Source organism: Periplaneta americana, chromosome 6, assembly GCF_040183065.1.
Source record: "Periplaneta americana isolate PAMFEO1 chromosome 6, P.americana_PAMFEO1_priV1, whole genome shotgun sequence".
Classification (NCBI taxonomy): Eukaryota; Metazoa; Arthropoda; class Insecta; order Blattodea; family Blattidae; genus Periplaneta; species Periplaneta americana.
This window is the reverse complement of record NC_091122.1, coordinates 131,810,062-131,837,817: the sequence shown is the minus strand read 5'-3', so window position 1 is coordinate 131,837,817 and position 27,756 is coordinate 131,810,062. Positions and strand designations below refer to the sequence as shown.

Below are 27,756 nucleotides of genomic sequence, written 5' to 3'. Positions count from 1 at the left end.
TAGACCAGTGTAATTATTATACGCTGAAAATATTAACACGTAATAATGCACCAGCTTTTCTAGTGTTTTCTTAATGGAACAAGGCAATGCTGAATGATTGCCATAAACAATTAGCCTCAACACATTTCGTCTTTTATTTCTTTAGCGTTTATAAAAGTGGAATATTTAAATATTGCAGTAACATGAGCTGCTGCCAGAAAGTCAAAAGAGAACAGCAATGGCAAAATAAATTTTTAATAGAAAATGTCGCACCTTCTGCGGACCTCTGGAAAAAGAACTGAGAAAGAGACTAGTAAAGTGCTTTGTCTGAATGCGGGTTATGGAGAAGAATGGAGCGTGTGGAATGGACAAACAGAATGAGAAATCAAGTGGTGTTGGAAATAGTGGGTGAAGAAAGAATGATGTTGAAACTGAACAGGAAGAGAAAGAGGAATTGGTTGGGTCACTGGCTGAGAAGAAAGTGCCTGCTGAAGGAGGCAATGGAAGGAATAGTAAACGGAAGAAAAGTGAGGGGCAGAAGGAGATATCAAATGATAGATAACATTAAGATTAATTTTTAATCATATGCGGAGAGTAAGAGAAAGGCAGAAAATAGGAAAGATTGGAGAATGCTGGGTTTGCAGTAAAAGACCTGCCGTAGGACAGAAAACTCTGAATGAATAAATTCTATTATTAAAGGTACAGTTTTCACATTTTTTTCTTTCGTAGTACTATTCGATCGCTAATCTCTTTAAATCTTAAACTCGGAGGAGGAAGAGGTCAATTGCCCTAGCCTGCCCCCTTTAAATGACAACGGCTTGTTGTAGCATTCGCCTGCAAACTACAGGATCACTGTTAGAAACCAGAGTCCGTGCTAGAAATAAACACGTTGCGACATCTCTTGGCCAAGATGACATACAAGAAGTAGACGTTCAGCGACATCTCTTGGCGATTCGCGAAGATTTTCTAGTAATTCGCAGTTTTATTCAAGTAACGGTTGCTTGACTGTTCGTCATTCATCCATTTGAAGTCTAGTTGTTACCCAGGGTGAGCTATATGATTTAGGTCGGTATTCATAGTCAAGTTAAGCTGTTAAGTCAAGCTTCTAAAATTCGCTACCTGCTAGCATCAGGGACTGTCGAAATAAAATTGAATTCAAACGCAAACTTATTAAGCACTTGGTCAGTAATTGAGACTCGTTCAGACATGGCTTCTTGTAAATGGTTCTCTTAATCTAGCACAAAATATTTCAATATCGGGTAATTTCATCACTATACAATTTTGTTATTCTAGGTTTAATTTGTAATTCAGTAAATATATATATATATATATATATATATATATATATATATATTGTTCTTAACTCCTATGATAAATTTCATTAGTCAGGTAATCTTTTCGTACTTTGATTTTTATTGTAATTGTAAATTTAATTAATTGTAATTTTATGCTTCATATTGTAGTTGTAATCCCCTGGTAGAGGGGCAGAGAAGGTCTGACGGCCTTATCTCTACCAGGTTAAATAAATACTACTATTTACACCTTAGCTTCGCCACTAATGTCCATATTCATTGTCTGGTTACCCTTTTTATTGTGTTTGTCAGCTATTTTCTTGTCAGTTTCAGATCTTACTTTGTTGCAACATTTTCTATTTGTTTTTGTTGTTCATGCTTGCGTTTCTTTGAAATATGGATCGCGTTCATTACCAGTTTCCTTCTAGACTTCATCCTTTGTTTTATAAGTTCTTCTTTCGTGTTCATGCTTCCGTTTTATTATCGTTTGAATGCTTTCGTCAACTATAATCTCTTTGATATCTTGTATATTATTCATTTGTTTCTTGCCTGAACTTTTTCGTACGCTAACATTTTTGGGATATTTTGAAGTGTAGCTACTTTCACCCATTTTATCTTCACATGCTTCTCCTTTAACATCTTTCCTTTGGTGTGAAATTTCATCCTTTGGAACTCTGTGTTTATCCGTTTTTCCTGTAATCTTTTCACGACTACAACTGAGCGTATTCCGAATCTCAGCGCTGAGCAATCTGATGGCATCACGGTGTTGCGAATTTCACCGGTGCCATCAGCTTGCAGAGGTGGTGGCGGCAGTATCCATCAGTGAATCTGATTGGTTCTTGTATAGGGCGGGAATTAACAGACGAATGACATCGTGCACTGTTGTGTCATGGCGGTGTGTTCTGCTGCATTGTTTGTAATAAACGTAAAAAAATATGTCAATGGCTTATGAACGAACATGTCAACGGACCAGTTATTACTACTGGTTCAAGAAATAAATTGTTTATGCTTTCTTTTCTTTGAGCGAGATGGCAGTACGGAAATTTCGCAAAAATCTTGCTAGCATAGCACAATAACAACTTGTACATCCGCCATAATAGTCATTGAACCTTATTCCGAATCTCAGCGCTGAGCAATCTGATGGCATCAGGTGTTCCGAATTTCACCGATGGAGTCACTGATCCTCCATCGGTGTCGCACCGGTGCCATCAGCTTGCAGAGGTGGTGGCAGTCTCCATCAGCCGCCATCAGTGAATCTGATTGGTTATTGTATAGGGCGGGAATTAGCAGACGAATGACATTGTGCACTGTGGTGTCATGGCGGTGTGTTCTGCTTTAGTTCTGCTGTATTGTTTGTAATGAGCACAACGTAAAAATAATATGTTAATGGCTTATGAGCGAACATGTCAACGAACCAGTTATTACTACCGGTTCAAGAAGTAAATTGTTTATGCTCTCTTTTTTTTTAACGAGATGGCAGTACGGAAATTTCGCAAAATTTTGCTAGCGTAGCACAGACAACGACTTATACAGTCGTCATGACAGCCATCGATCCTTCCAGCAGTTTTGTTCCTATTTCGCTGCAGCGTGACGTCATTGATGTCCACCGGTCCGGTGAGATTGGGAATACGCTGTTACACTTGCAGCAATTATTGTACTTCTTGCTCGAGGTGCCTTGCTGACACGAATGTCTCCTCCTTGATGGACACATATCGCTCAATAAGAAATGAGTTATTTCCCTCTTCGCTGGCGATATAGCCTGTCATCAATCCACATATACAGTAACTCCCCCCCCCCCATGTTAGTTTACGACACGTGCTGTGTCTGTGGTATTTACTACAATACAATAAGGACGTCGGAATTTTTTATTTCCTATATTTGAATAGGAATTTTCACTATAAATTAATAAATACGTCAGATAAAAACATCCTTTAATGCCTGTACTACTTAAAATGTATTTGAATGGAGACATCCGTGAATGGTAAAGCATTTTAGATAAGAATTACATACCGGTACTACTCCAACTTATCGCACCAACTTAAAGTTGTTCACAGATTATATGACACTTACTGCAATCCCAGAAATTGAATTATTGTATATCTCGACACGTAAATAAAATTATAGTTAGAAACTAAAACTATAACAATCTCAACAATGCAATTCATAAAATTAGAACCCTGACATTTCTTAGAGCCTTTCGGAAAATGAGGAAAATAGTCATCATCATCATCATCGCATGTATTGGGCCTAGTGGGCCGTTACGGTCTCTTGTCAAAGCTTGAACGGTCTGTCCAAGGAACTCTTGCCCACAGGATGGTAATTTAAAATTCTAGCACGAGGCATTTTGACGACATGCGATCTCCAGTCTTGTGTGTATTTCTGTAGGTATTCCGTAATCGGTTCAATCTGCAGTTCTTTCATAACGTCAAAATTTCTAATGTGATCCAGTCTCGTGTATCCCGCTGTACGACGCATAAATCTCATTTCTGCCGCCGTTAATCTTTGTGAATCAATATTACGAATCGTCCAAGCTTCACTACCAAAACAGAGGAGTATAGGTCTGGCCAATGTTTTATAAATTCTGGTGCGCGTGTGTTTTTGTACTAAGGTTGGTTTGAATATCTGATTAATTATCACCATTGCTCTGTTGAATTTAATAATTTTCTCATTCAAATCTTTTTCTTCATCATATGAAATTTGGTAGCCGAGATAACTAAAATTTTTAACTTGTTCGATGATCTTATTATTGATGCAAATTTTGCTACGGACTGGTTCCTTTCCTAAAAAAAAAAAGCCGTCACTTTAGATTTGTCAGTTGAAATTTCCATATTGAAACTTTCTGCCATTTGATTAAAGTTGTAAACCAAACGTTGTAAATTATCTTATGAAGTTGCCATAAACACAGTATCATCAGCAAATAATAAGGTCTCTATTTGGGACAAATGTCCAGAGGGTATAGGTGGCAACCCCACCACTGGACTTACTTCCTCCAGGCTAGTAACCTGTTGGAAGGATATCTTCTTACTAAAAGGTCTCTACAAACACAGAACACGAGGAAAATAGTAATTGATCAAATAATAGATCATAATATAAGGACTTCTAAGTATATTGGTTACTATATTATATAATGTTCGGAAATGAGTGTCACAAATAACGGGTGTACGCCCGGAAACAGGTTTCGCTTGCTACGGAGCAGTTAGAAAAGTGACAGGCAGTATACCATGTATTAGGCCTATGTTCCTAGAATATTTATCAAATGAAAACACTAAGAATAATGAATAATTACAGGGAGTTATACCTGAAATCTTGATTTGCATAATACACGTCACTGTTCGTTAACAGAAAACCACAATTTAAGTCACACGGAGTTAGTGTGCACTCGAAGTTGGTTGCTTGACGGTTGTCAGCCCACTTTGAGGTCTGTGGATATAGAGGGAAAAAATTGGATCGGTGTCGGTTAGAGTTCCCGGGTAGCTCAGTGGTAGAGCGTTGGTACGTTAAACCAAAGGTCCCGGGTTCGATACCCGGCTCCGGAACAATTTTTCCCTCGAAATTATTCAAATCAACTTTACAGGGAGTTATACCTGAAATCTTGATTTGCACTAAGAATAATGTTAAACAAAAATGATCAGAAATGTTTATAGATATTTGTTTATCGGAAAAATATAATTTGTACATTTATTGAAGTAATTTATTTATTTAAATTAATACTATTAATTATACAGGGTGAACCATAAGTAACGTCATTAATTTCAGGGGGTTATTATTTCAGACATTTCAAACAAAAAGTTAAATTACGAGCAATTTTGCTCGTTTTTCCTTCGTTTTCGAGATAAAAATTATTTTATTTGAAACATTCCATAGCGCGTTTTGAGAGAGTCACTGATTTAATTCCCAAATGCTCAATCAATTTAAGACAGCAATGTATTCATTCATTCATAGTGTTCTGCAAATCCAGAATTCTCCAGTCTTTCCTATTTTTTGTCTTCCTCTTTGTCTACTCATAATATGAACAGTTCAGAAGATGGCCACTAGCAGGCCGAAACATGTTAACAAGTAATAAAATGTAACACGTGAAAGACACATAATACGTTTTCCGAATATGTATGTGTATGTATTTATTCACACTGCAAATGGGTATATACCCGGTGGCAGTGGTAACTAATTACTCAATAATGACATTTAATAATAAACACAACTAATAAAAAACAATAATTAATAATAATAATAATAGTAATAAAATAATAATAATAATAATAATAATAATAATAATAACAAGGAGCTTCCTAAATTAAATGAAGCATGGTCACTTAAAATAACATTTAAAGTAAATCTAATTTGTATCTTAACCCTAAGTTCGAACTAAGACCCACGAGTGTGACACAAGTACCTTTCGGCACTACACTTATTTCGCTGTCAACTCACTTACTGCACTGATTCTACCTGATTTCACTAACACTTCTAACCATTTCACTGTTCAAATACTTTGCACAGCCACTTCACTGACACCAACACACTTCACTTACACAATAGACTTCACTGACACTACACACTTCACTGACACAACACACTTCCTCACTGATAGAACACTTCAAATAACAAGATATCAATTACACCCTTTAAATAGTTACTACCGTCTATTAGTAAAGTCCTTAAGCCTATTTTTAAATACATTTTTGGTTATTGGTAAAGCCTTTAGTAAGTCTGCAGGTAAAGCATTCCAGTCCCCGATAGTACGATTGAGAAAAGAAAACTTTCCAGTGTCCGTCCTCTGTCTTCTTTCCCTCAATTTATATGAGTGGTCGTTCCTTGAAGAGTAATTTGACGGCTGCAACCTATTTTTTATTTCTCTCCAGGCAGGTTCACCTCTGTATGTTTTGAACATTGCGCATAATCAATATGTATTTACATTAAAAATATTCTAACATAAGATGGCAATTATCAAGTATAGCAGCCTTTCTTTACCTGTTCCTACGTCATAACTCTGGAGGGGGTTATGTTTTTTTTTTAACCAAATGCCTCCCTTTAATGGTCTGATCTACAAGAAGACGAATTAGGTCACTAACCTTAAGAATGCACGTACCTCTTCTGTATACGGAACAAAACCAATTTAATCCTTTTATTATGAAACTTGCACGCTAGGTAATGAAGAACATTCTGAAGAATATCCTCTATGCTACAGAAAAATACGAAAAGACGTCACGTATGAGAATTTTCTGTGTCGCTATGGATGGAGGACACTTTGAACAGATCTTGTAAAGAAAGGCAAGACTTAGCAGTACGAAAAATTTTCATATAACTCTGCTGGTACGAATGGGTATTTTCTAACAGTAAAAAGTATTTAATTGTATTTTAATGTTGTTCTGATGTTATTATAATCCTAATTAAGTAATATTTTATCTCTGAAGCGATGCCGTATTAAAACAAATTATAATATTTTCTGTTCCAAATAGCCATATTTTTCATCATGTAGCGTTTCACCTTCTGGATCACACTGCACATTGGCAAAGCCTGTACCATTTACATTGAATATTGTTATTTACCTTTCTGCCATATTATTTCATTGCAAGTATACAGTAGAGCATCGATTATCCGAATACCTATCAGCCGAAACATTGGTTAACCGAAAGCGTTCCAGTCGGCAAATTCAAATTTGCGCGCGCGCCACGTAGAAGTTTCGCTAGCGCTGTTTGCGAGATTTAGCGGCAAAAAGAAGAGTCTCAGCTGCAAAAAAAAATGGACTTCTTTTCCTAAAGTGTAGGCGTAATTTAATGACCATTTTGAACTTGTCAAACTAGATTGCGTCGAGAGAGAGAGATATAGACAGCAAGGCAGCGTACAATATTGCCACATCGTACTTCACGCGCACGTGCAATACAAATAGCGCAGGAGAGAATTTAAATTATCGAAAAACAATAATGATCTTAGTCATTGTTTACTGTAAGCATGACAAAACAAACCTTCATTCCTTCACTAACAATATTCTTTGCACGGTTCTCAATCCCACACAACATGCTTCTGCAGTCGTTTCTTCCGCGTTGGCAACGTTGCAGCCAGCATCAAGATGGCCGGCAGCGTTCTGCTCGTCAACGTTTTTAAAATAATTATACACCTTACGCACTATTTTCCACGCCTGCCTGTGCAATACTTGTCTTTTTAGTCTCTTTTTCCATTTACGTATCTTGCACACACACACACACACAGTAAATGTTACTTTTACTTATTCCATGTATTGAAACACTTACACGTGAACAAACGAACTCGAGAAGTACTTGTTATAGACTGATTCCGATTGGTTGTACTGTACAAGATTGTGACGTCACATACCAGAAATGTTACGGCGCATTTAGCAGTTGAGGCCTTCCGAAATGCCGTCTAGTCTAGTCAGTTCTCTGTGTTATTTGTAAGACGTGTGATACAAAATATATACTGTATATAAGTTTGTGTTTAATATCAGTGTTTGTTTCATACTGCTCCTATGACACCAGTACAATTTGTTTTCGTAAATGATCGGTTAACCGAAAAATCAGTATCCGAACACCCCCTGTCCCCAGTTGTTTCGGATAATCGATGCTCTACTGTACTCTCATTCTTTTTCACATCTTACTTCAATTGGATACGTCCTCCTGTGGTGGACTCACATCTGATTCTACTGAAGTTCTGACATCGTACAGAATATTGACCATTGTTTCTTGCCACGCTTTCTCGGCGTCTGCATTTAAGATGCCATTCTGTTTCATGTATCGGATTAGAACTTCGTTGTAATCCTGAAATTAAGGCAGTATAAATAGTTAGCTGGATTTTAGCACTTTAGCACCTCTAGTTGTTTATTTTACGACGCTCTATCAACTGTTCCGGTTATCTAGCGTCTGAGTGAGATGAAGGTGATAATGCTAGCGAGTAGTGATGCGCAGAAAATCACTGACCTGTGATTTTGTCACGGTGATCGAAAAATCACGGTCACACTTATGATTAAACAGCTTTTTAAACAGTGACCACAATTCGAGGGCTAAACTGCTCACCAGCTGAAAGAGTTCATGTTTTTTTTTCGCACTGCGTGCACTGCGCTGCTGTGCTTATGCAACACTGGGAACAACTACGCCTGCGAACTGTGATCGCCCGATTTTAACAATATATTCAGTGTAGCCAACTCAGTAGATTTTGGGCTGATCCTGACAGATTTTAATTTCTTAAAGCCGGAAAATATACTATTGTCAGCCAACAGCTGAAAATCTGGCAGGTTTTTACATTGCTTAATCTGATTTCATTATTTAAGCAGTGACGTTATTAATTGGCTACACTATTCAACTAATAAAATTACAATAATAACAAAATTTTACGAAATATGACAATGATTTAAAAATAACAATGTTTCATTCATCTTCTGAGTGATGTGTGAATTATGTTGTTGTTGTTGTCTAGTGCCTTGCATCTGGCAATGAAGCCATTAGCAGTCGTGCTTTCCAATACTTTTGAACTGTAGTTTCTTCTGATCTTAATGCTTCACAGGTCTTCAAGTGATCTTCATTCATTTCTGCTGGATCGTTACACAGGACACATATTGGTGAAGCTGAGATACCTATTCTGTAGAGATGACTTGCTAGACAGTCATGATTTGTCAATAGTCTGAAGGCTGCAACTGCTGTTTTCCTTGGTCTCTGGGGGATTATATCTGGGTTGGGAAGTAGTGTAATCCATTTTTTGTCTTTAGCATTTGATTATATTTCTTGTAGGTATGAATGAGAAAATTTTGTAGTGATCAAGCGTTTTATTGAGGAATGTGAGAAATTAAATTTAGGCTTTTGTTTTATTGTTGTGCCTTTCTTTGCAAGTGTGTCTGCGGTTTTATTTCCCATGACTCCACAGTGTGCTGGAATCCATTGGAGATGGACAATCTTATTAACTTTTTGGAGTTGTGTTAACATTTTGTAGCATTCTCTTATTTTTGTTGACTTCTTTGTAGCATTTGAACATATTCCCTGAATTGCAGCTTTAGAATCTGAAAGAATTACTGTCTTGTTATATTTATTTAAGGGAAGATTTAATAATTGTCGGAGAGCAATGTGTATAGCCTCTATTTCACCATCATAATTTGTTGTGTCTCTGCCAACGGAGTGATAAAAGGAAAAATGTGTACGTGTAACCCCAGCTCCAGTAAGGTTTTCTGTGGTGGATCCATCGGTATATATGTGTAGCCATTCTTCTGTAGGGTATCTAGTATTGATCGTTTCCAGTGCTAGAAGTTTATGTATTTCTTTTGGTGTGTCTGATTTACTTATTTCCTCTGTTAATTCCAAACTGAAGGTAGGTTGCAATAATTCCAATGGATTTTCTCTTATGAGTAAATTTTCTCTTGTGTTAGGAATGCTCAATTTGGATTTAATCTGTGTTACCTTTTCTAGGAAACTACTACGAGTTTTAAGGATTGAAGAAGGGAGGTTCTTTTCTGTCCATTTAGAGTTTGGCAGTCGTAACATTTTCTCATGTTGGAGCAGTGCTTGTTCTTCTATTTTTGTTTTTATTGGTGGGATCCGTGTTAAGGCAAGAATGGCATCAACAGGTGTGGATTTAACTGCTCCAGTGATTAGACGAAGAGCCTGATTTTGTAGTTGTTCAAGTTTATTGATGTTAGCATTTGCTGCTGTTATTAATGCTTCAGAACAGTACAAGAGGTTTGGTTTAATATACATTTTGTATGTTGTATTAAGGACTCTCCTTGAGCAGGCCCATTTAGCACCAGCTAACCTTTTCAGGATTTGCAGTTTCTTTTCAACCTTTTCTGAGATGTTTGTTATATGTTTTTTCCAACTAATTTTTCTGTCGAAAGTGATGCCCAAGTATTTGGCATCATCAACTGCTTTGAGTGGTTTATCATTATAATTTGTGTTAATAGTCACTGGTTTATATTTTAGTGTAAATAATTCATGTTGTTTTTTCTACATTAATAGTCATGAGGTTTTTGGAGCTCCATTCATGTACTTTGTTTAGGGCTTTTTCTATATGAATTATGTCAAAATTACCAATTTTCCGTCTTTTCCTACATAATTAGGAAAGTCCAGGATAACAGAGAGGGTTTGGAATTGAACGGGTTACATCAGCTGCTTGTCTATGCGGATGACGTGAATATGTTAGGAGAAAATCCACAAACGATTAGGGAAAACACGGGAATTTTACTGGAAGCAAGTAAAGAGATAGGTTTGGAAGTAAATCCCGAAAAGACTAAGTATATTATTATGTCTCGTGACCAGAATATTGTACGAAATGGAAATATAAAAATTGGAAATTTATCTTTTGAAGAGGTGGAGAAGTTCAAATATCTTGGAGCAACAGTAACAAATATAAATGATACTCGGGAGGAAATGAAATACACAATAAATATGGGAAATGCCTGTTATTATTCGGTTGAGAAGCTTTTATCATCCAGTCTGCTGTCAAAAAAATCTGAAAGTTAGAATTTATAAAACAGTTATATTACCGGTTGTTCTGTATGGTTGTGAAACTTGGACTCTCACTTTGAGAGAGGAACAGAGATTAAGGGTGTTTGCGAACAAGTTTCTTAGGAAAATATTTGGGGCTAAGAGGGATGAAGTTACAGGAGAATGGAGAAAGTTACACAACACAGAACTGCACGCATTGTATTCTTCACCTGACATAATTAGGAACATTAAATCCAGACGTTTGAGATGGGCAGGGCATGTAACACGTATGGATGAATCCAGAAATGCATATAGAGTGTTGGTTGGGAGGCCGGAGGGAAAAAGACCTTTAGTGACGCTGAGACGTAGATGGGAAGATAATATTAAAATGGATTTGAGGGAGGTGGGATATGATGATAGAGAATGGATTAATCTTGCTCAGGATAGGGACCAATGGCGGGCTTATGTGAGGGCAGCAATGAACCTCCGGGTTCCTTAAAAGCCAGTAAGTAAGTAAGTAAGTAATATTTCACTTCAGAAATACTGGAGAAGATCAATCATTATATTGGGTAGCCAGACGACAAATGTTCATTTTGTCTATAGCATTAATTCAATTAATGATTGAACAAATAAATAAATGAATACTGACTTTTAAATCTTTAATCTGTTTTTAAAATGATGAAACCCCTATGTTTACGGCTCAGTATTGTGTGAAGTACAAACACACAACCTCAACATTTTCTCGCCCTCTCCTACCATGTGCGAAATATCGAGAGCACTGAAACATCACAGTGAGACGCTCTGATGAACGGGGAAGAATGAACTGTTCAGTGGTCACCTCGAACAAGTTCGCAGTTCAATCACTGTTTCACTGTCTAAGATCACCGTTATCATAAATGAGCAATCACAGGTCGAACAGTGATCACAAAAGAGCAGTTTCTCTCATCACTACTAGCGAAATGAGTTTAGATTCCAGAGCCGAAATTTACCCTGCATTTGCTCTTAATGAGTTGAGGTAAAATGCCGGAAAAACCTCAACCAGGTAACTTGTTCCGACCAGGATTTGAACCCGGGCCCGTTCGTTTCACAGTTAGGCAGGCTAACTGTTACTCCACAGCGTTGGACAGCACCTCTAGGTACGTCTAATGAACCACTGTGTTCTGTAAGGCTACAACACTGGTCTTGACCGGGTTCGAACCCGAGAAACACGTATGTATTCACGTGTAGGTCGGGAGGCGTCTGTGGCTCAGTGCTAGCAGCGCGCTTATCTTCCATTCAGGCGGCCCGGGTTCGATCCGGCCTGGTCGTGATGGATTTATGGTGGGGAACTCAGACGTTGCACAGGTTTTATCGGGGTACTCCCATTTCCCTCTATAATTCCGCCAATACTCTCCACTTCATCTACACTTTCCCTCATCCATCATCTCCGTTTCTTTCCTCCCATTTCGGGTCAGTGACCAATACAGAATCGGCTGCAGGCCACCACCACCGAACTTGGGCCTTGTGGTAAGTGGTCATTAGTTGCTGGTGGTAGTGCTATGTACCTTGGGCTCTCCCCTGGGCTCATGGTATACTATTTCCCGGGACTAGAGTAGAGGACGGGTTTCACAGGTTGCGTCCCGCGGTCATATTTTCACCATATTTTACTACGAGTTGTGTCCCCGGCAGACCTCCAATAACATATGTTTAAGTGGGGGCGGGTGAGAGAAAGAATGGTATAAAGGCCAATAAATAGTGTGTCACTTCATTTTACTTGTATTAAATATATTAAGAGGTGGTATCCCCAGCGAATAGGGATTGTAAAGAATGACCACTGAGCGAATTTTCCTGTGTTTTGTTTCACTGTGCGCCAGCGGTTAGTTCCACTTTCAAGCGCTAGAGGTAGTGTAATCGAGCATACTCTAAGATAATAATTGAGAATAGAGTTGAGAACATCGCCTACCTTATTGCATAATCTAGTAACGCTTTACTTCAAATAAATTCAAGTTAACAGCTTTTCCTTATTTCTCAGTGACAAACTAGTTGCAATAATATTATTTTATATTTCAGATAATACATTACGTTATAAAATAATATAATACATTATAAAATTAAGTATCGAATTCGTTTAATATTTGTATAATAATATAATATAGGTATATTATGGTTTTACTTCTCGTAAGAGTTTTGTTTTTCCATTTTCAGCGCTATCAAATCATTACATATTTTAATTGTTGTTGGGGTCAACGTCTCAACTCTCATTATAAAGGAACTGTAGAGTCTAGACATTGCAGTTAATGAAGGATTTATTATTTTATGGATCCAATTTATTTTATTTGAGTACATAATGTACCTAGATGTACTAATTGTATGTGTTATATTTCCGCTGTGTCGACTGCTAGCTGGTGTGATGTCAGCGCCAACTCTAGGGAGAAAGCAGAATCTGACGCTTTAGCTGGCTTGAAGGTCATTGAAATCAGTCCGGCTACATCAAAGGTACCGACGCGAAGTGTCCATTCTTTATAATCCCTATTCGCTGGTATCCCTCTGTAATCTATAGTAGAATGTCGGAAAGTAAAGAGTCGTTATATCAGTGTGACGTCACTTCATTTCACCTATATTAAATACATTAGAGTTAATTTTTAAGGAAATTAAAAAAAATAATTTACTAACAAACTACGAGTATGTTACATAAAATGTCTAAACTGTATTAACCGTTTAAAGACAGAACTGACACCATAATTATTCCTTTAAATGGCAAGAAATGTTGGTTGTTTTCTATAAATATGACAAGATAATATGGAAATGTCTGAATTTGCTTTTTAATGATTATCTTCATTTTTTTTGTAATGTCCGTTATAGCATTATTTTACAGCTGCTACTAACAAAACTGCATGAATCTGACACTAAATTTATTTATAGTATATATTTCATACAATATTAATGAAAAACAAAAGTAAAAAATTAATTCAGTGGCGGATCTAGTACTAAGATGACTTCAGAATTGGCACTAATTTTTTATATTTTTTCTTTGCAAAAAATGTTTTAAACTTATTTGAAAGTATCCACAGTTAGTTTATATTTTATATACAGTATTATAAACATTTTTATTTAGATAAAAGATACTTAAAACTGCCACTGCACACAGTTCAAATCCTCAATAACTCCGCTTCATTCTGTGCTTACACAGAACCATTCTTCTTCCACTAGTAGTGACTTGGGATGATATGCATAGACATTTCGCTAGCCCGCGCTATGAGCGTGCTAAACTAGCCCCGGCTATCGAGTGATTGTACAGGATTCATATCATATCATATCTCTAACACTGATGTATGAATACGAAAAACGTTAGTTCGCTGATCATCCACCGGAAGCCCGCGCTAAGAATGTCTATGAATACGGCCCTTACTGTGTGCTGCATTTTCTACTACTCGCCTGTAGAACTCAAGGTCATTTTGTTACTTCCATTCATCTCTGAAATGACGCTTTAGTAATGAAATCAATATCAGAACACTTTTCTTTTTTTTAACTAGCACACCTAAGGACAATTTGAAAACAATTTGCAAATCATTGGCCAGATGTGTAGAATGGTTCACCTCTGATTTTCAGAATTCCATTTTCACTAGTCAGGATCATCCTCTTATCCTCATTGAATTTAAAATGCCACTGTTCAGGAATTTTCGTAAATTTAGCCTATTTTTTTTAAATCATACTGCTGCATCTCTACTAAGTTGTGTTATTATATTAAAATTGGTGGAATATATTTTTATACTCGGGACTAATAATAATCGTTTATCTTTTGCTTACAATTTTTTCGATTTGCCCGAAAACCCTATTAGAGGGAAGATAGCTATGGCCTGCTACAGGAAATACACTTTATTACTTTATAATACAGGGACATCATTTTATTTTTACTAACATTTCTAATGTTAATCTGGCTATACCTTTGAATTAACGCTTGAGTACCGGAAACACCCTTTGCTATCCCTTTCCACGACTGGAGTTCGTTGATACTGGCGTAAAATACAAACAAATTACTTTACTAGGTATAGGAGGGAAGAAAGGTAGTTCATTCATTTACGTAAACTAGGAAATATCGCGATTTTGAGTTTGATAATTTTCATTAGGTTTTTGTTTGATCAAAATACAGTAGGCCCTACAGTATTAACAATAAGTGTTTTTACTCACGAACTGAGCTATCCATTCGGACGTATTCATTATGCAGTGTACAGTATATTATACTGTCTACAGCATATTAACGTACAATTTAGAGAATGAAGTTAAATTGAAAAATAATTATAATATGGATATTTAAACACATTTTTAAAATGGTGGCCGTTCATTTCGATATAGGCTTCAGTTCTTTTGTGCATATTATCGCACTAATTCTAATTAGCAGTTTCGTCCTTCGTACTAGTAACTCATGTTGAAATAATTCTATATCTATTCTATAAAAGAGACCTTACATACTGTAAATTCAATCGTCATTTCTGTCCGATCCGAAAAAAGATAAAATTACTCAGACATGCTATCTACTGTCCGTCAAAGTGATTTTATCGGTCGTAGAAAGGGGGAAAAATCACTGACAGTTCATTACTTAACGAGGCCCTTTTATTTAAGTTATTTTAAATAGTTGTATAATATTATGTAGACGTCCAATTCGTAACAGAAATTAATGTTTTCAGAAAAGAGCTAAGACACTGCCCTTTATAGAGGAACGAGCAGAAGCAAGTGGGGGAAACCGAGATGCAACGTAGGCAAACGGACGACAATACCTGTGCGAAAATATGATTCAGTATTGAAAGCTCTTTCGTCACTGGAAAACGCGAACATATTTCTGGAACGTATTATACTCACTAACTCAGTAAACGCGGCCTTGGTTCTGTGTGGAGGAAGATTGGAAGTTTACTAGTAAATGGGGTGGGAGTGAAGTACATTCAAAAACTCAGGTACAATAAAAATTGAAGTAAAAATAAAATGATGTCCCTGTATTTTAAGTAACACAGTCACAATATCCAATTCGCAGCAACGAAGTACAGCTGATAAGCGGTAGCAAAGGCGGGAATCATGTGACTTAATTCGAATCCGGTATTGACTAAGGAAATATCGGAGATTGTATCTCACTGTTCCGAGGAAATATCGGCGTTTGAATCTAAACCCTGCATTCGTAGTGTTCAAATGAATAGGAATTGTCGCTATTTGCTTATAAATTATTAATGAATATTTAGATTTCAAAGTGAAGAAATTTTTGCGGGAAAATCTCATTTTCGCTGAAAAGTGGAAATGTCGGGGTTTGCATCTATACGACTCATATATTCCTCATGACTACAATGCACAGAAATGTATCCTAAAGTCTTGTGTGGAATTTGTTTGTTACGTGGTGGATTTTAGTGGTGCTAGTCTGGTAATACTGGTTTATACTTACAGCCAAAGCCTTGTCAGGTAGATCAAAGTCCCTGCAGTAGTTCTTTATATCCTGCACGACAACTCGCGTGGACTCCGGGTAATCCAAGGTGTGCACGATCGTGGTTATGTAGCACATGGCGGTAATCACATTCCTCTGCATTTGTTCGTCTTCCTCTATCTCTTTCAATGTCATTTTATCAAGTCGTTCTATTTTTGACTTGTATTGTGGGTGATAGGTCAGAAATCTGAGAATGAAAATAATCGCTTATTAGTGAGTAAATAAGGATAAGTATGCATTCAGATTGTTAATGGTGGTAGCGAAGAAGGAAAATATTACGGTGAATATTGAAAATGTGCCGATTATGATGTGATGATTAAGGACCATACTGTACTTTGTCCAAGGAGGCTACAAGATTAAGTATACCGTAGTAAAAACTGTGTAAGTTGACCGTGTCCGGTTCCGACCACACCTAGTCAACATACGCAGGTGGTTAACTTACAGAAATTATTGTTATGTTATCTATGATGGTTATCTACGTACTTAACACTTCAGAAATGTATACGTAATTATGTACTCTACATGGAAACTAACGGCGTTGGACAAAATTGTACATTAGGCACAGTTGTACAAAAAAATAATGTACAGTATGTACAGTAGTGTCTAAGGCATCCCGCCTAGGATTCGCGTTACGGAATGCGCCCTGGTTCGAATCCTCATGGGGGAAAAATTTTTCTCATGAAATTTCGGCCAGTGTATGGGACCGGTGCCCACCCAGCGTCGTGATGCACTTGGGGAGCTACGATAGGTAGCGAAATCCGGTTGCGAATACCAGCTATAAACGGCTGGGGGGATCATCGTGCTAACCACACGATACCTCCATTCTGGTTGGATGATCGTCCACCTCTGCTTCGGCATGTGGGCGTGAGGCCAGCAGCCGGCTGGTCTGTCTAGGCCCTTCACGGGCTGTAGCGCCACGGATTATTATTATGTACAGTAGTGGCAAAAAAACCGGACCGACCCTTGTAGCTGATTTCAGAACCTTGTTCACTCCAGAGCACGATAGACTGGTAACTAAGACTTTCGTGGTTCGAATCCTGCCTGAGAAGGAAACTTTTTTTTTGTTCCTTATTCAAATTTATTACCAATATTTTTCGATTGCAGCGATATTTTACAACTTAATTAACTTCTTATTCCCAGAACATGAATTTTACCAGCAGTCGAAAAGTACTGGGAATAAATTTGAATAAGGAACAAAAAAAGTTTTCTTCCCAGGCAGGATTCGAACCACGGAAGTCTTAGTTATCAGTCTATCGTGCTCTGGAGTACAGTATTTTACTGTACAGTATTATTATTCAGACTATGAACTATACGTACAGTATAAGTTTACGTAGGTGTTAGAACAAAACAAAAATTGATTGCTCTTTTAAACAGGTACAATACCTGTTCACTGAAAGGAAGTCTGTAATATGCACTTGTTTACTGGTTACAATTTGTACTATAGTGTACACTTAAAATGCTCAAAGAATAACTGAATCTTAAGAAAACCCGAAGAACTCACGCCAAAGAAAAGAACCGTTAACCTTCCACCAGCCCAAGCTTCCCGGACGACCATTACGGGAGGAGAATGACCAAAAGGCGCGCCAATAGCCACTGCTATTCATAAAAATAGATTGGCTATATTAAGAGGAATTTTTGTACAGCACCACACAAAATTTTGTGCGTTATATAGCATGACACAAAACTTCATGGTCATGTTACACAGGGGGAAAAGAGCTCCAAGCACATGAAATTGAGGTCAAGATTCAAGTTAGACAGGGGTCAACATACGAAGTCTATTTATTGTAGAGTACAAATTCGAACCTCCCGGTTCCTTAAAAATCTGGTAATTTAAGGCAGGTAGTCGCGTTACAGAGGTGGCCAACTTCCCAGGTTTTACTGTATTAAGCTTACTGGAGTTTCTAACTGGACGACACACGTGCATATAGCAAGCGAAGTACTTGACTGACGGCTCACGCTACTCTTGTTTCGTAAAGTTGGGCAGAACAAAACGTGAATCACTTTAACAAATACACTGATATTTACAATTTAAATTATTAACACTATGTACACTAGGACACGCAATTTTTACTATTTACACTACAATAAAGAATGTAGATCTACATTGATGGCCAGTGCACCAGAGAAGAGGACATGGAGATGGAGCACCTGGCTAATTGTGAAACTCTTAGGACATTTGTGGATCTTCCATCAAAATACTGGGAAAAAAGAAGGACGATGACTTCATTGTTAAATCCAGAGCATTAGATACACATACACACACACACACACACACACACACACATTGGTGGCCAGGGTTTAAGCTATAAAATAAATAATTGTCGCAAAAGTGCACAAATGAAAAATTATATTTGTGCAAATTGCGACAAGTTTGTGCAATATTCTAAATAATTGCACAGAAAGATAAAATTAATAAGGTTTCCAAAAACAAAGTTATGTAATTTGTTTCTTGTAGTTTTATTACTTTCAATCCATTTTACCACACTCTAGATATACTTATATACAGTAAGTAAATAATTAGATGTAGGTATGTTTAGAATTAATTCGAGGGTTTAGAGTCATAACGACGTATCTACAAAATTAATGTTTTGAGATAAATGCAAAAGAAGTTTTGCAACAACTGAAACACTATCACTGTTACCGCCTATGTTATTCTGTGCGACATATGTGATAACTCGTTGTTATTAGAGTATGTTTACATCTGCTCAACAATTTTTTTGTGTTTAAGCTAAGTGTTACGTAAGAAAAATAAAGACTGTGTTGTAGATACGTTGTTTTGACTTTAAATAAATTGTTATTTTTGCAAGTTACACTTGATTTTAATATTAATGACAATAGAAATAATGCACTGAAATATTTATATATTATTGTGTAATTACATCTAATTATTGTGAAACAAACAGTTTTATAAGTCTTTCTTTTAATATTGATTAGCAAGATGCTGGATAATATGTCAAAATGTTTAAAACACTAAACTGATGGTAATATACCATAATTTATCATAACTAATTGTAATGAATTGTACACAAACCAGTATCACTGAAACAATAGTAAAAAATTATTATACTGAAAAAGGAATAATCCTCAGCAGCAGCATAATTCGTAGCGCTACAGCACTTAAGTGTCCAGACTTATTACTGCTGAATTTACGTCACATTAAAATACATTATTTTATGGGCACTTTAAACATTGAAATTCTTTACGAGTAGGCTCTTCAAGATCTAGTGTTAGCAAAGTGCCAACTCTTTTTTACTGAAAGACGGTTTCTAATTACAATTTTTACAAGATTCATGCACCTAAATACTAAAATAATATTTGTGAGTTATACTTACATAATGAAAGTTTTCATACCATTCCCTTTCATATCTGTCATGAATCTTTTCCAAGGCTCTGTTACTATTTTGTCTGTTTCGCTGCGAGCTTCAGATTCACTATTTTGACTGCTGCCGGATTGAGAAAAACTGCCATCTTCTACTATTTCTTGTTTTGAATACACTTTAAGGTGTTGCTGTTTAAATTTAGGAAATGGACACGGCCTGGAACCGCTTTCATCGTGGCCCAGTGCAGAGCAAAGAGCCGCTCCCATGTTGTTTCCTATGGAACATTTTCGTAGATTATATGCTTGGTAGAAACAGGTCTATTATATTAACTAATCAAATTAATACGCAGAGTAAACCGTAAGTAATGTCATTAATTTCAGGCGGTTATTCTTTGACATATTTCAAACAAACAAATTTAGTACAAATTTACTCGTTTTTGCTTCCTTTTCGAGATAAAAATGGTTTTATCATCATCCTGTCAAATACTATAGTACAGGCAGAATCAATAGGCGGGTTTTTGGCATGGTACGGAAACAACTCACTCCACACTTTCTCTAGCGGTTTATGACCTGAACAAAGAGACCTTTCTGTCGCTCCGTTCGAATGTTAGTTATTGACAACTGCTCGTCTGTGATACTACTGTGATACAGTTTGTTCGTAAATACAATATATCTAATAATAAACAGTATTTTTAAACAGCTCCTAACCATCCGAGTACTCTAATCGCTATCATGTCTCAATCGGGCCCTGATATCAGATGCCTTACTAAAGGTGTTATTTATCAACTTCACTGTTTTTTTAAAGAACTGTGAGGACATTAAAAATGTACTATCATCAATGCAGACAGTCACTGTCAAAGGCCAGTGGCGCTTCTTTACGATCGGTCCAGAGAATTTATGCAAAAGGGAGACGAATAGCAGTAAAGCAATGATCCTATGGAGCCTAATTTTACATATATTTATTTAAAGAATACACGAACAGATGTAGATAATATGGAATTTTACATTTAAGTTAATATATTTTTCAGATATTGCAACATTTTATTTTATGCTATATTAATTTGTTTATTTAAGACATTAACAATGGAAAAATTGTTTCATTATTTAGATTGTTGAAGACCATTATTAAGTTAATTTAATTTTTTTAGAAATTGTTCACGGAATAAGGTAAATTTCTTAATTGATATGCTAATTATATCTCTGTCAAATGGAGTATTATATTGTAGTCTACTACATGTTCTTGACTGCTAAATTTTTAGGAGCTCCAGTGTTAGTTATAATTAGGTAAAATACATTACGTTTGGGAATAAAATATTATTAGGATCATAAAATGAAATATTATTTAATAACTTGTCAATAATACATTAACTTGAGTAGATATAACTGTGACTGGCGACTATTTTATCGACTTTTGTCATTGAATATATATTATTTCAACATTTCTTGTATTGAATTGTTGATGGATACAGACGCATAAACAAGACTGAATGAAACTTACCGGATAGAATCAGAATAGTGCTGAGTGCCCAATTTATAAAACGATTTTTTGTGTCATACTCATTATGTTATTTGTGTAATGCTAAATTTGATTTATATTAGGTTTACATTACACTTTATTACATTTGTGAAATGACTTAACTTGCAAAATATTATAATGATAATACTGAGTAAAGAACGTAGGCCCTATTTGTAATTACTACAAATCACGTTATTATTTTATTTATCTTCTAAGTTTTCCTGTGGTGAAAAGTATCAATGGAGGAGAAAGTTATTTGGGACAGGACCAAGCAAGCTCTGAGGGGGTGTAGGAGTCGGGGTAGAGAAGTAGGGGTTCGCCAGACCCGCCGATTTCTTCTGCCCCTAGTATAGCCCCAAAAGAACTGTTACGGCCTGAAAAAGCGATTTTCTTGCCATCTTTTCATAGGTCGACCAACTGACCATTTCCCATTTGGACGTTACTTCATTATTGCCTTAGAGATCCTGGATGAAACCATTCTTGAGACGTGTTCCTTTCAGTTTAACTGATATCTGGAGATATAGTCCAGTATTGATGACACATTAAGTTCTTGAAGTATAGCTTCATTTTTCTTTCGATCCCATTTAGTGTAGCCAGCTGTTCGGCACATGAATCTCATTTCGCAAGCTTTTAGTCTGCTTTCATCTTTTGTCCTAATAGTCCACGCTTCACTCCCATAACATAAGACTGGTCGAGCTATTATTTGATAAAGACAAATACGAGTTGAGTTTGTACTAATGAAGGTTTTAAAACTCTGTTAATGATGCCCATTGATTTGTTGAATTTTACAATTTTCTCTGATAAATCCCAATTTTCAACAAAAGAAAGTTTATATCCAAAATATTTAAACTCATTAACTCTTTCCAAAATTGTGTTATTTAAACAAATTTTGCTTAGTATTGGGTATTTACCACAAAAGGCCATTATTTTTGTTTTGTTAATGGATATTTCCATCGGATATTTTTAGCTATTAAATTTAAATTTTGTACTGACCATTGTCAATCATGTTCAGATGTTGCTAGTAAAACAAGATCATCTGCAAACGTTATTACATCTAATTTTAAATTTCTGTTAATAGTGATATATCCGTGTTTTGTTTCTCTAAAATCTTTCACGATGACATTCATATCAACGTTTTATATGAAATATTTCATAGCTTGTTTTGGGAAAACCATGATTTAATTCCCAATATGTTCAGTCAATTTAATATAGCAGCGTATTATGATAATAAATTATTGAAATAATAATAGTTTTGTCCTTTAAATGTGCAGAAATTTGATCTGAACAAATGTAACTTTTCTTTCTGCAAAGAAATTTTTCAATGTTACATTTGTTCGGATCAAATTCCTGCACATTTAAAAGACAAAACTAAAATTCTTTCAATCATTTATTATCATAATACTCTGCTCTATAAAATTGACTGAGCATATTGGAAATTCAGTCAATGGTTTTCCCAAAACATTGTATGAAATATTTTTATAAAACAATTTTTATCTCGAAAAGGAAACAAAAGCGAGCAAAATTGTTTGAAATATCTCGAAGAATAACGCCCTAAAATTAATAACATTACTTACAGTTCACCTTATATACGGTATGTATGTATGTATGTATGTATGTATGTATGTATGTATGTATGTATGTATGTATGTATGTATGTACGTACGTACGTACGTATGTATGTATATGTGTGTCTTGGCCATGCTTATTTGGCCAAACACCTACATAGAATTGGAATATATCAGTCACCTAACTGCCCATTGTGCAACTCAAACCAAGAAATGGATTCGGAACACCTCAAAATCTGTGTTTCAGTGGCTGACCATGATAATATCTTCAAACGCCTGGCATTAGAAAACAACAACATATGTGTGTCTGTCAGTCTACGAATACGGTATTTACTCGCGTAATTTCTCGTCTCGAGTAAATCTCCTCCCTCCCCCCAAATTTTTTACGACATGTTTTCTTTTAGAATTTCATTTTCCACGCGTGATTTCTTCCTATTACATGAGCAAAATTGGACACCCTTTTTTCCCTACAAGAGCGTCTTTCGTGAAGATTTGAAGTATCAAAAAAAAAAAAAAAAAAAAAAAAAAAAAAAAAAAAAAAAAAAAAAAAAGCATTGGAAACCGAATGTCGTTATTCATCCATTCTATAGGTCTAATGAAAAATGTCTATGATTCCTCTAACAACATGGAAGATGGTCTGGATTTGTTGTCTGATGAAAATAGTGGAGTGTAAAATACATGTGCGTTTATTTTCATTACGTAATCAGCAAATGAAATTCGATACGAATATTTTACGGGCAAAGTGTAGCACCATGACCTGACAAGCAAACATTCTGATGGGGGCAAATAAGAAATTTTTTTTTCTTTCGCCATATTAATAAACTAGCCGTACCCGTGCGCTCCGCTGCACCTGTTAGAAATAAATATAAAGTAATTACATAATTAAAATAGGACTTTTGATCCAGGGAACGAACATTCGTGTTTGATAGAAGGATAAATCGTTTAATATGTTACTTAATTTAAATTGTATTTAAATAATTAAAATGCGGTCATTTTGGTCCAGAGAGCAATCATTTGGTGCAATGACAATTCGCTTAACATGTTTCTTAATTATTACATGTAACCACAGTTTAATGAAGATTGACATATCATTTAGTTTTAATGTGTATACTTTATATTATTTGCTATATGTTTTAGAAGTTACTGTAATAACATTGTAGAATTATGTCCATCTAGAGAAACTACACTTTCCAATGGTAAAATAATAATTAAACAATTAATTAGCTTCCAATATTATTTCATACAAACACAGAAACATTCTCTTAGGCTATGTTTAATAGCTTTCGATTGTTGTTGTCCAAGGCCCCTTATAGACGAAGTCATTTGTTTTTATTTCAGTACAGCGCCTTAGATGGCGTTGTTATTGTAATTTTAAAACTCATTTATCTCATTAAATATCAGTCCTATCAAAATTTTGTATAGAATAAAACTTATCGGACATTATTTTTAAAGAAACTTTTGTTATGTAATATTTTTCATGAAAATCAATAATAAGCGAGATACTTCGATTTATTTAATTCAGGCCCCCTTATAACCCCCTTTTAAATAAAGTATTTTGAATGCCATATAGCCTAAAATCTAAGTTACAACGTACTTAATTTATATTCCAATTTTAATATAAATCGGTTCAGCCATTATCGCGTGAAAAGGTAACAAACATCCAGACAGACAGATAGACAGACATACATACAAACAAAAATTAAAAAAAAAAAAACGACTTTCGGTTTCAGGATGGTTAATTAGGCATGTTAACACCAATTATTTTTGGAAAATCGAAAATTACCAGAAAAAATTTGGCTACAGATTTATTATTAGTATAGATGTCGAAAGAAGTGCTTAAACAAATTTTGACCACTTGACCGCAATTACGAGGGCCGTAAAGAAAATAAGTTCGCCAGGGGCCGTTAACAGAAAGAAAACACAATTTCATTGGAAAAATTTACTGGAACAGACACAGTAATTGTTGAGCTATTTTCCAACATATTCCCCACCGGAATTGAGACATATTTTGTCATATCATGGGTTCAACAGAGAGATGTAGACGGCTGTCAAATGCTGATTCCGATCCCAGGCGGCTGACTTCTACGACGCAAGGATACAAAATTTGATCCCATGCTATGACAAATGTCTCAATTCCAGGGATATGTTGACTAATAGCGCAACAATTGCTGCATCTTTTTCTTATAAATCTTTTCTATGCAATTGTGCTTTTTTTCTATAAACGGACCCGAGGAAAATCACTTTCTGGACGGCCTCGTAATTGCGGTCGAGTGGCCAAAATTTGTATAAGTACTTCTTTTGACATTATTAACATAGTGGAAGAAACAATTTAACTTTTTATCTGCTCCCATCAGAATGTTTGCTTGTGAGATTAGTCAAGATCTGGCTGCCGATATTAGAACTGACATACAGCGATACAAATAAAATTCACAAAATTGTCCGTAATAAATTACTTAAGGTGTATGTATATGTGTGTGTAATATATATATATATATATATATATATATATATATATATATTTGTACAGTACATAGAAAAATTGTAATTGATAATAGTACAATTTTAGAACAAGTGAATACTTTTAAATATTTGGGATGTACTTCATCTTATATTGATGAAATAGATGGTTTGAAAAAAAAAAACATAAAAATTTACAAAGTTACAGGATTTATAAATGGTACTTTCAAATCCACACATGTACAAAAAATGTAATGGAATAAAACTGTATAATATTTTGGCAAAACCAACCTTATTATTTGGAAGTGAAACATGGAACGTAAAACAACAACATTTACAAAGAATCCGAGCTTCAGAAATGCGTTTTATGAGAAAAACTGTCGGATTTATATTATGGGAGAAGGAAGAAAGCTCCGAAATACTAAAGCAATAATAATTTGGAAATCACCCAATGTTAGAAAATATCAATAACAATTAAAGAACAAAGTGGATCGGACATGTTCGCAGAATGAGAAATTCAAGATTACCTAAACAAATCATCAACTACCGAGAAACAGGTAAAGGAAGAATAGGAGGACCAAAGAAAAGATGGCATGAGAGCGAAACAGGCCACTTGGCATAAATCCTGATAGGAAGACGACGACAATGATATATATTTGTAGCTATTTAGAAACATTGATTTTATTAGTACCCTACATGAATATTGTTTTATGTTATGATCAGATTATTCTCGATATTTGGTAATCCTGATGTAATCCCCCCCCCCCGGTTCGATTTTTCGCCTCCGCCGTTTTAGAAAATTACGCATGTAAATACGGTAAGCTTATTTGACTGATCTATTTAATCCATCTAATCTCATGTATCTCTCTAACCCTATCACTCTAACCTTACTCAATCTGTTTTACTGATTTATATGAAATAGGCCTATTCTATCTTACCTAAACATTTAATCCATGACGTTTTTACGTAATCCTTTCGATCGTTTAAACCAACCTCTTACCCGCCTGCAGGTCTAGGCCTATATACATTTGTACACTAACCAACAATCTCATTTAATAACATGTACGCTGGGTAACTTTCGGTGTTGGACCCCGGACTCATTTCACCGGCATATCATTCAGACGCTAAATAACCTAGATGTTGATACAGCGTCGTAAAATAACCCAATAAAAAATAAAAAATAACATGTAAGTATATTGAGCCATACTTGTACATTCCTATCTACTTATCTGCCTAATCTATTTATCTATCCAACTACATGTCCACCTAGCCTACCTATTTAGCACATCGATCTACGATGTAACGCATATAAATCACAAAAATAGGCGGACAAGGTAGAGTATCCACCGGCCACTGAACAAATATTGCACACCTTTATAACTGTCAATGTGGCGTTATAAACAAATTTTCAATACTTTTATCACAGCCACAATACATTTCAATTATTATTGTACTATATATATGGAATTATCACTACATTAATACATTTAATATATCACTAAACATACACTGAACGAACTAAATGTAATTATTACGAAAGTCGCTATATTTTCTTCCTGGCATTACGATCCACTACCATTAGATGGCTCCCGACATGAGTAGCAGGATTGGCAATACTTGCAAACGAAATACTAAATGTGAGGAATGTTACTACAGGTGTGTAGTATTGTGAGACAGGTTAGGTTAGGTTTGATTAGGTGTGTAGTATTACGTGAGAGTTTAGGTTAGGTTTCATTAGGTGTGTAGTATTATTACTATGTTTGCGACACTGAAATCCATTGTCACATTAACGAAATATGACCATATTCTTCATTGATCAGTGATCACATCAATTTCCACTGATCAATACAATACATCCAAGGTATTTTAGCAAGTTCCTATAGTGCTTGGGACATAAGTAACCTTCAGACTAAGCAATATTATGTTGGAAATGGTCATTTTTGTAGTTAGCACTCCAGACAGGTAATTTATCTAGTAGTATTAACCATCGCATTCCGGAGACATATTTTTTACTCTTTGGATTCGGTGCGTTTGTTTATGTTCAGTTCATTTATTGATGTTCTGTTCGTCTATTTCTGATCAAGGCTTCTATACACTCAATACGTTATCTCGTTTTTCATTAGCCAGTCAAATAGCTAGTTGGCTGATTACGCACGAAGAGTCCATGCTGATTGGTCCTTTATTTTCAAATTGATCAGCGTATATTATAAAGATAATCGCCTCAAATAAATACATTACAAGGGGTATAAACCAAGTGTGTACATATCATGGAATAAAATAAATACGTTGAAAGTGTTTATACCGTGTATATATAAGTTGTGCTCACACTTGTCACTGCATTATTTTTCTGTATTTCTTAACAATTCGTCTGCTCTCGGTGTCTGCCGTCCGTTTTCGTCTGCAATTTTCCAGTCTTGTGTTCACACACTTCAGTCGTATAAAGAACCTAGTTTTGACTGTACAATCAACAATAAAATTTCACGTGGAACGTTATGTACGAACATTGCCACATATTGGTCCTTTTTATAATATTCCGCCCCTTTTTAATCGTGTTCTTGCCATGAAACACATTGTAGAATTTTTCAGTATTATTGAAACTACTACTGGTGATGGCATGGTTAAACCTTCAAAAGAAAGAATAATGTACTAAAATTTAAAGAGGGCCAAGATGGTGGTGTTTTTGTTTTAAATGTATGTTTATAAAAAATCTAAGATTGTTTGATTTTAATATCTCATTCTAAAGTTTGGAAAAAGGGGCATGTACCGGTA

General features: G+C 35.6%; 1 protein-coding gene across 3 annotated transcripts in view; it reads right to left on the bottom strand.

The window, feature by feature from the left end:
* LOC138701736 (uncharacterized) overlaps positions 1-27,756 on the bottom strand; it is a 61,804-nt gene that overhangs the window by 32,836 nt on the left and 1,212 nt on the right. For 2 of the 3 annotated variants that reach the window (XM_069828957.1, XM_069828956.1), the window contains exons 2-3: positions 19,463-19,724; positions 16,092-16,317 (exon numbers count right to left, since the gene is read on the bottom strand). In XM_069828957.1, the coding sequence (XP_069685058.1) occupies positions 16,092-16,317; positions 19,463-19,724 (488 nt within the window). Of the gene's footprint in view, positions 1-7,878; positions 8,039-16,091; positions 16,318-19,462; positions 19,725-27,756 lie in introns of all 3 variants that reach the window. The other variant, XM_069828955.1, reaches the window with a different exon arrangement.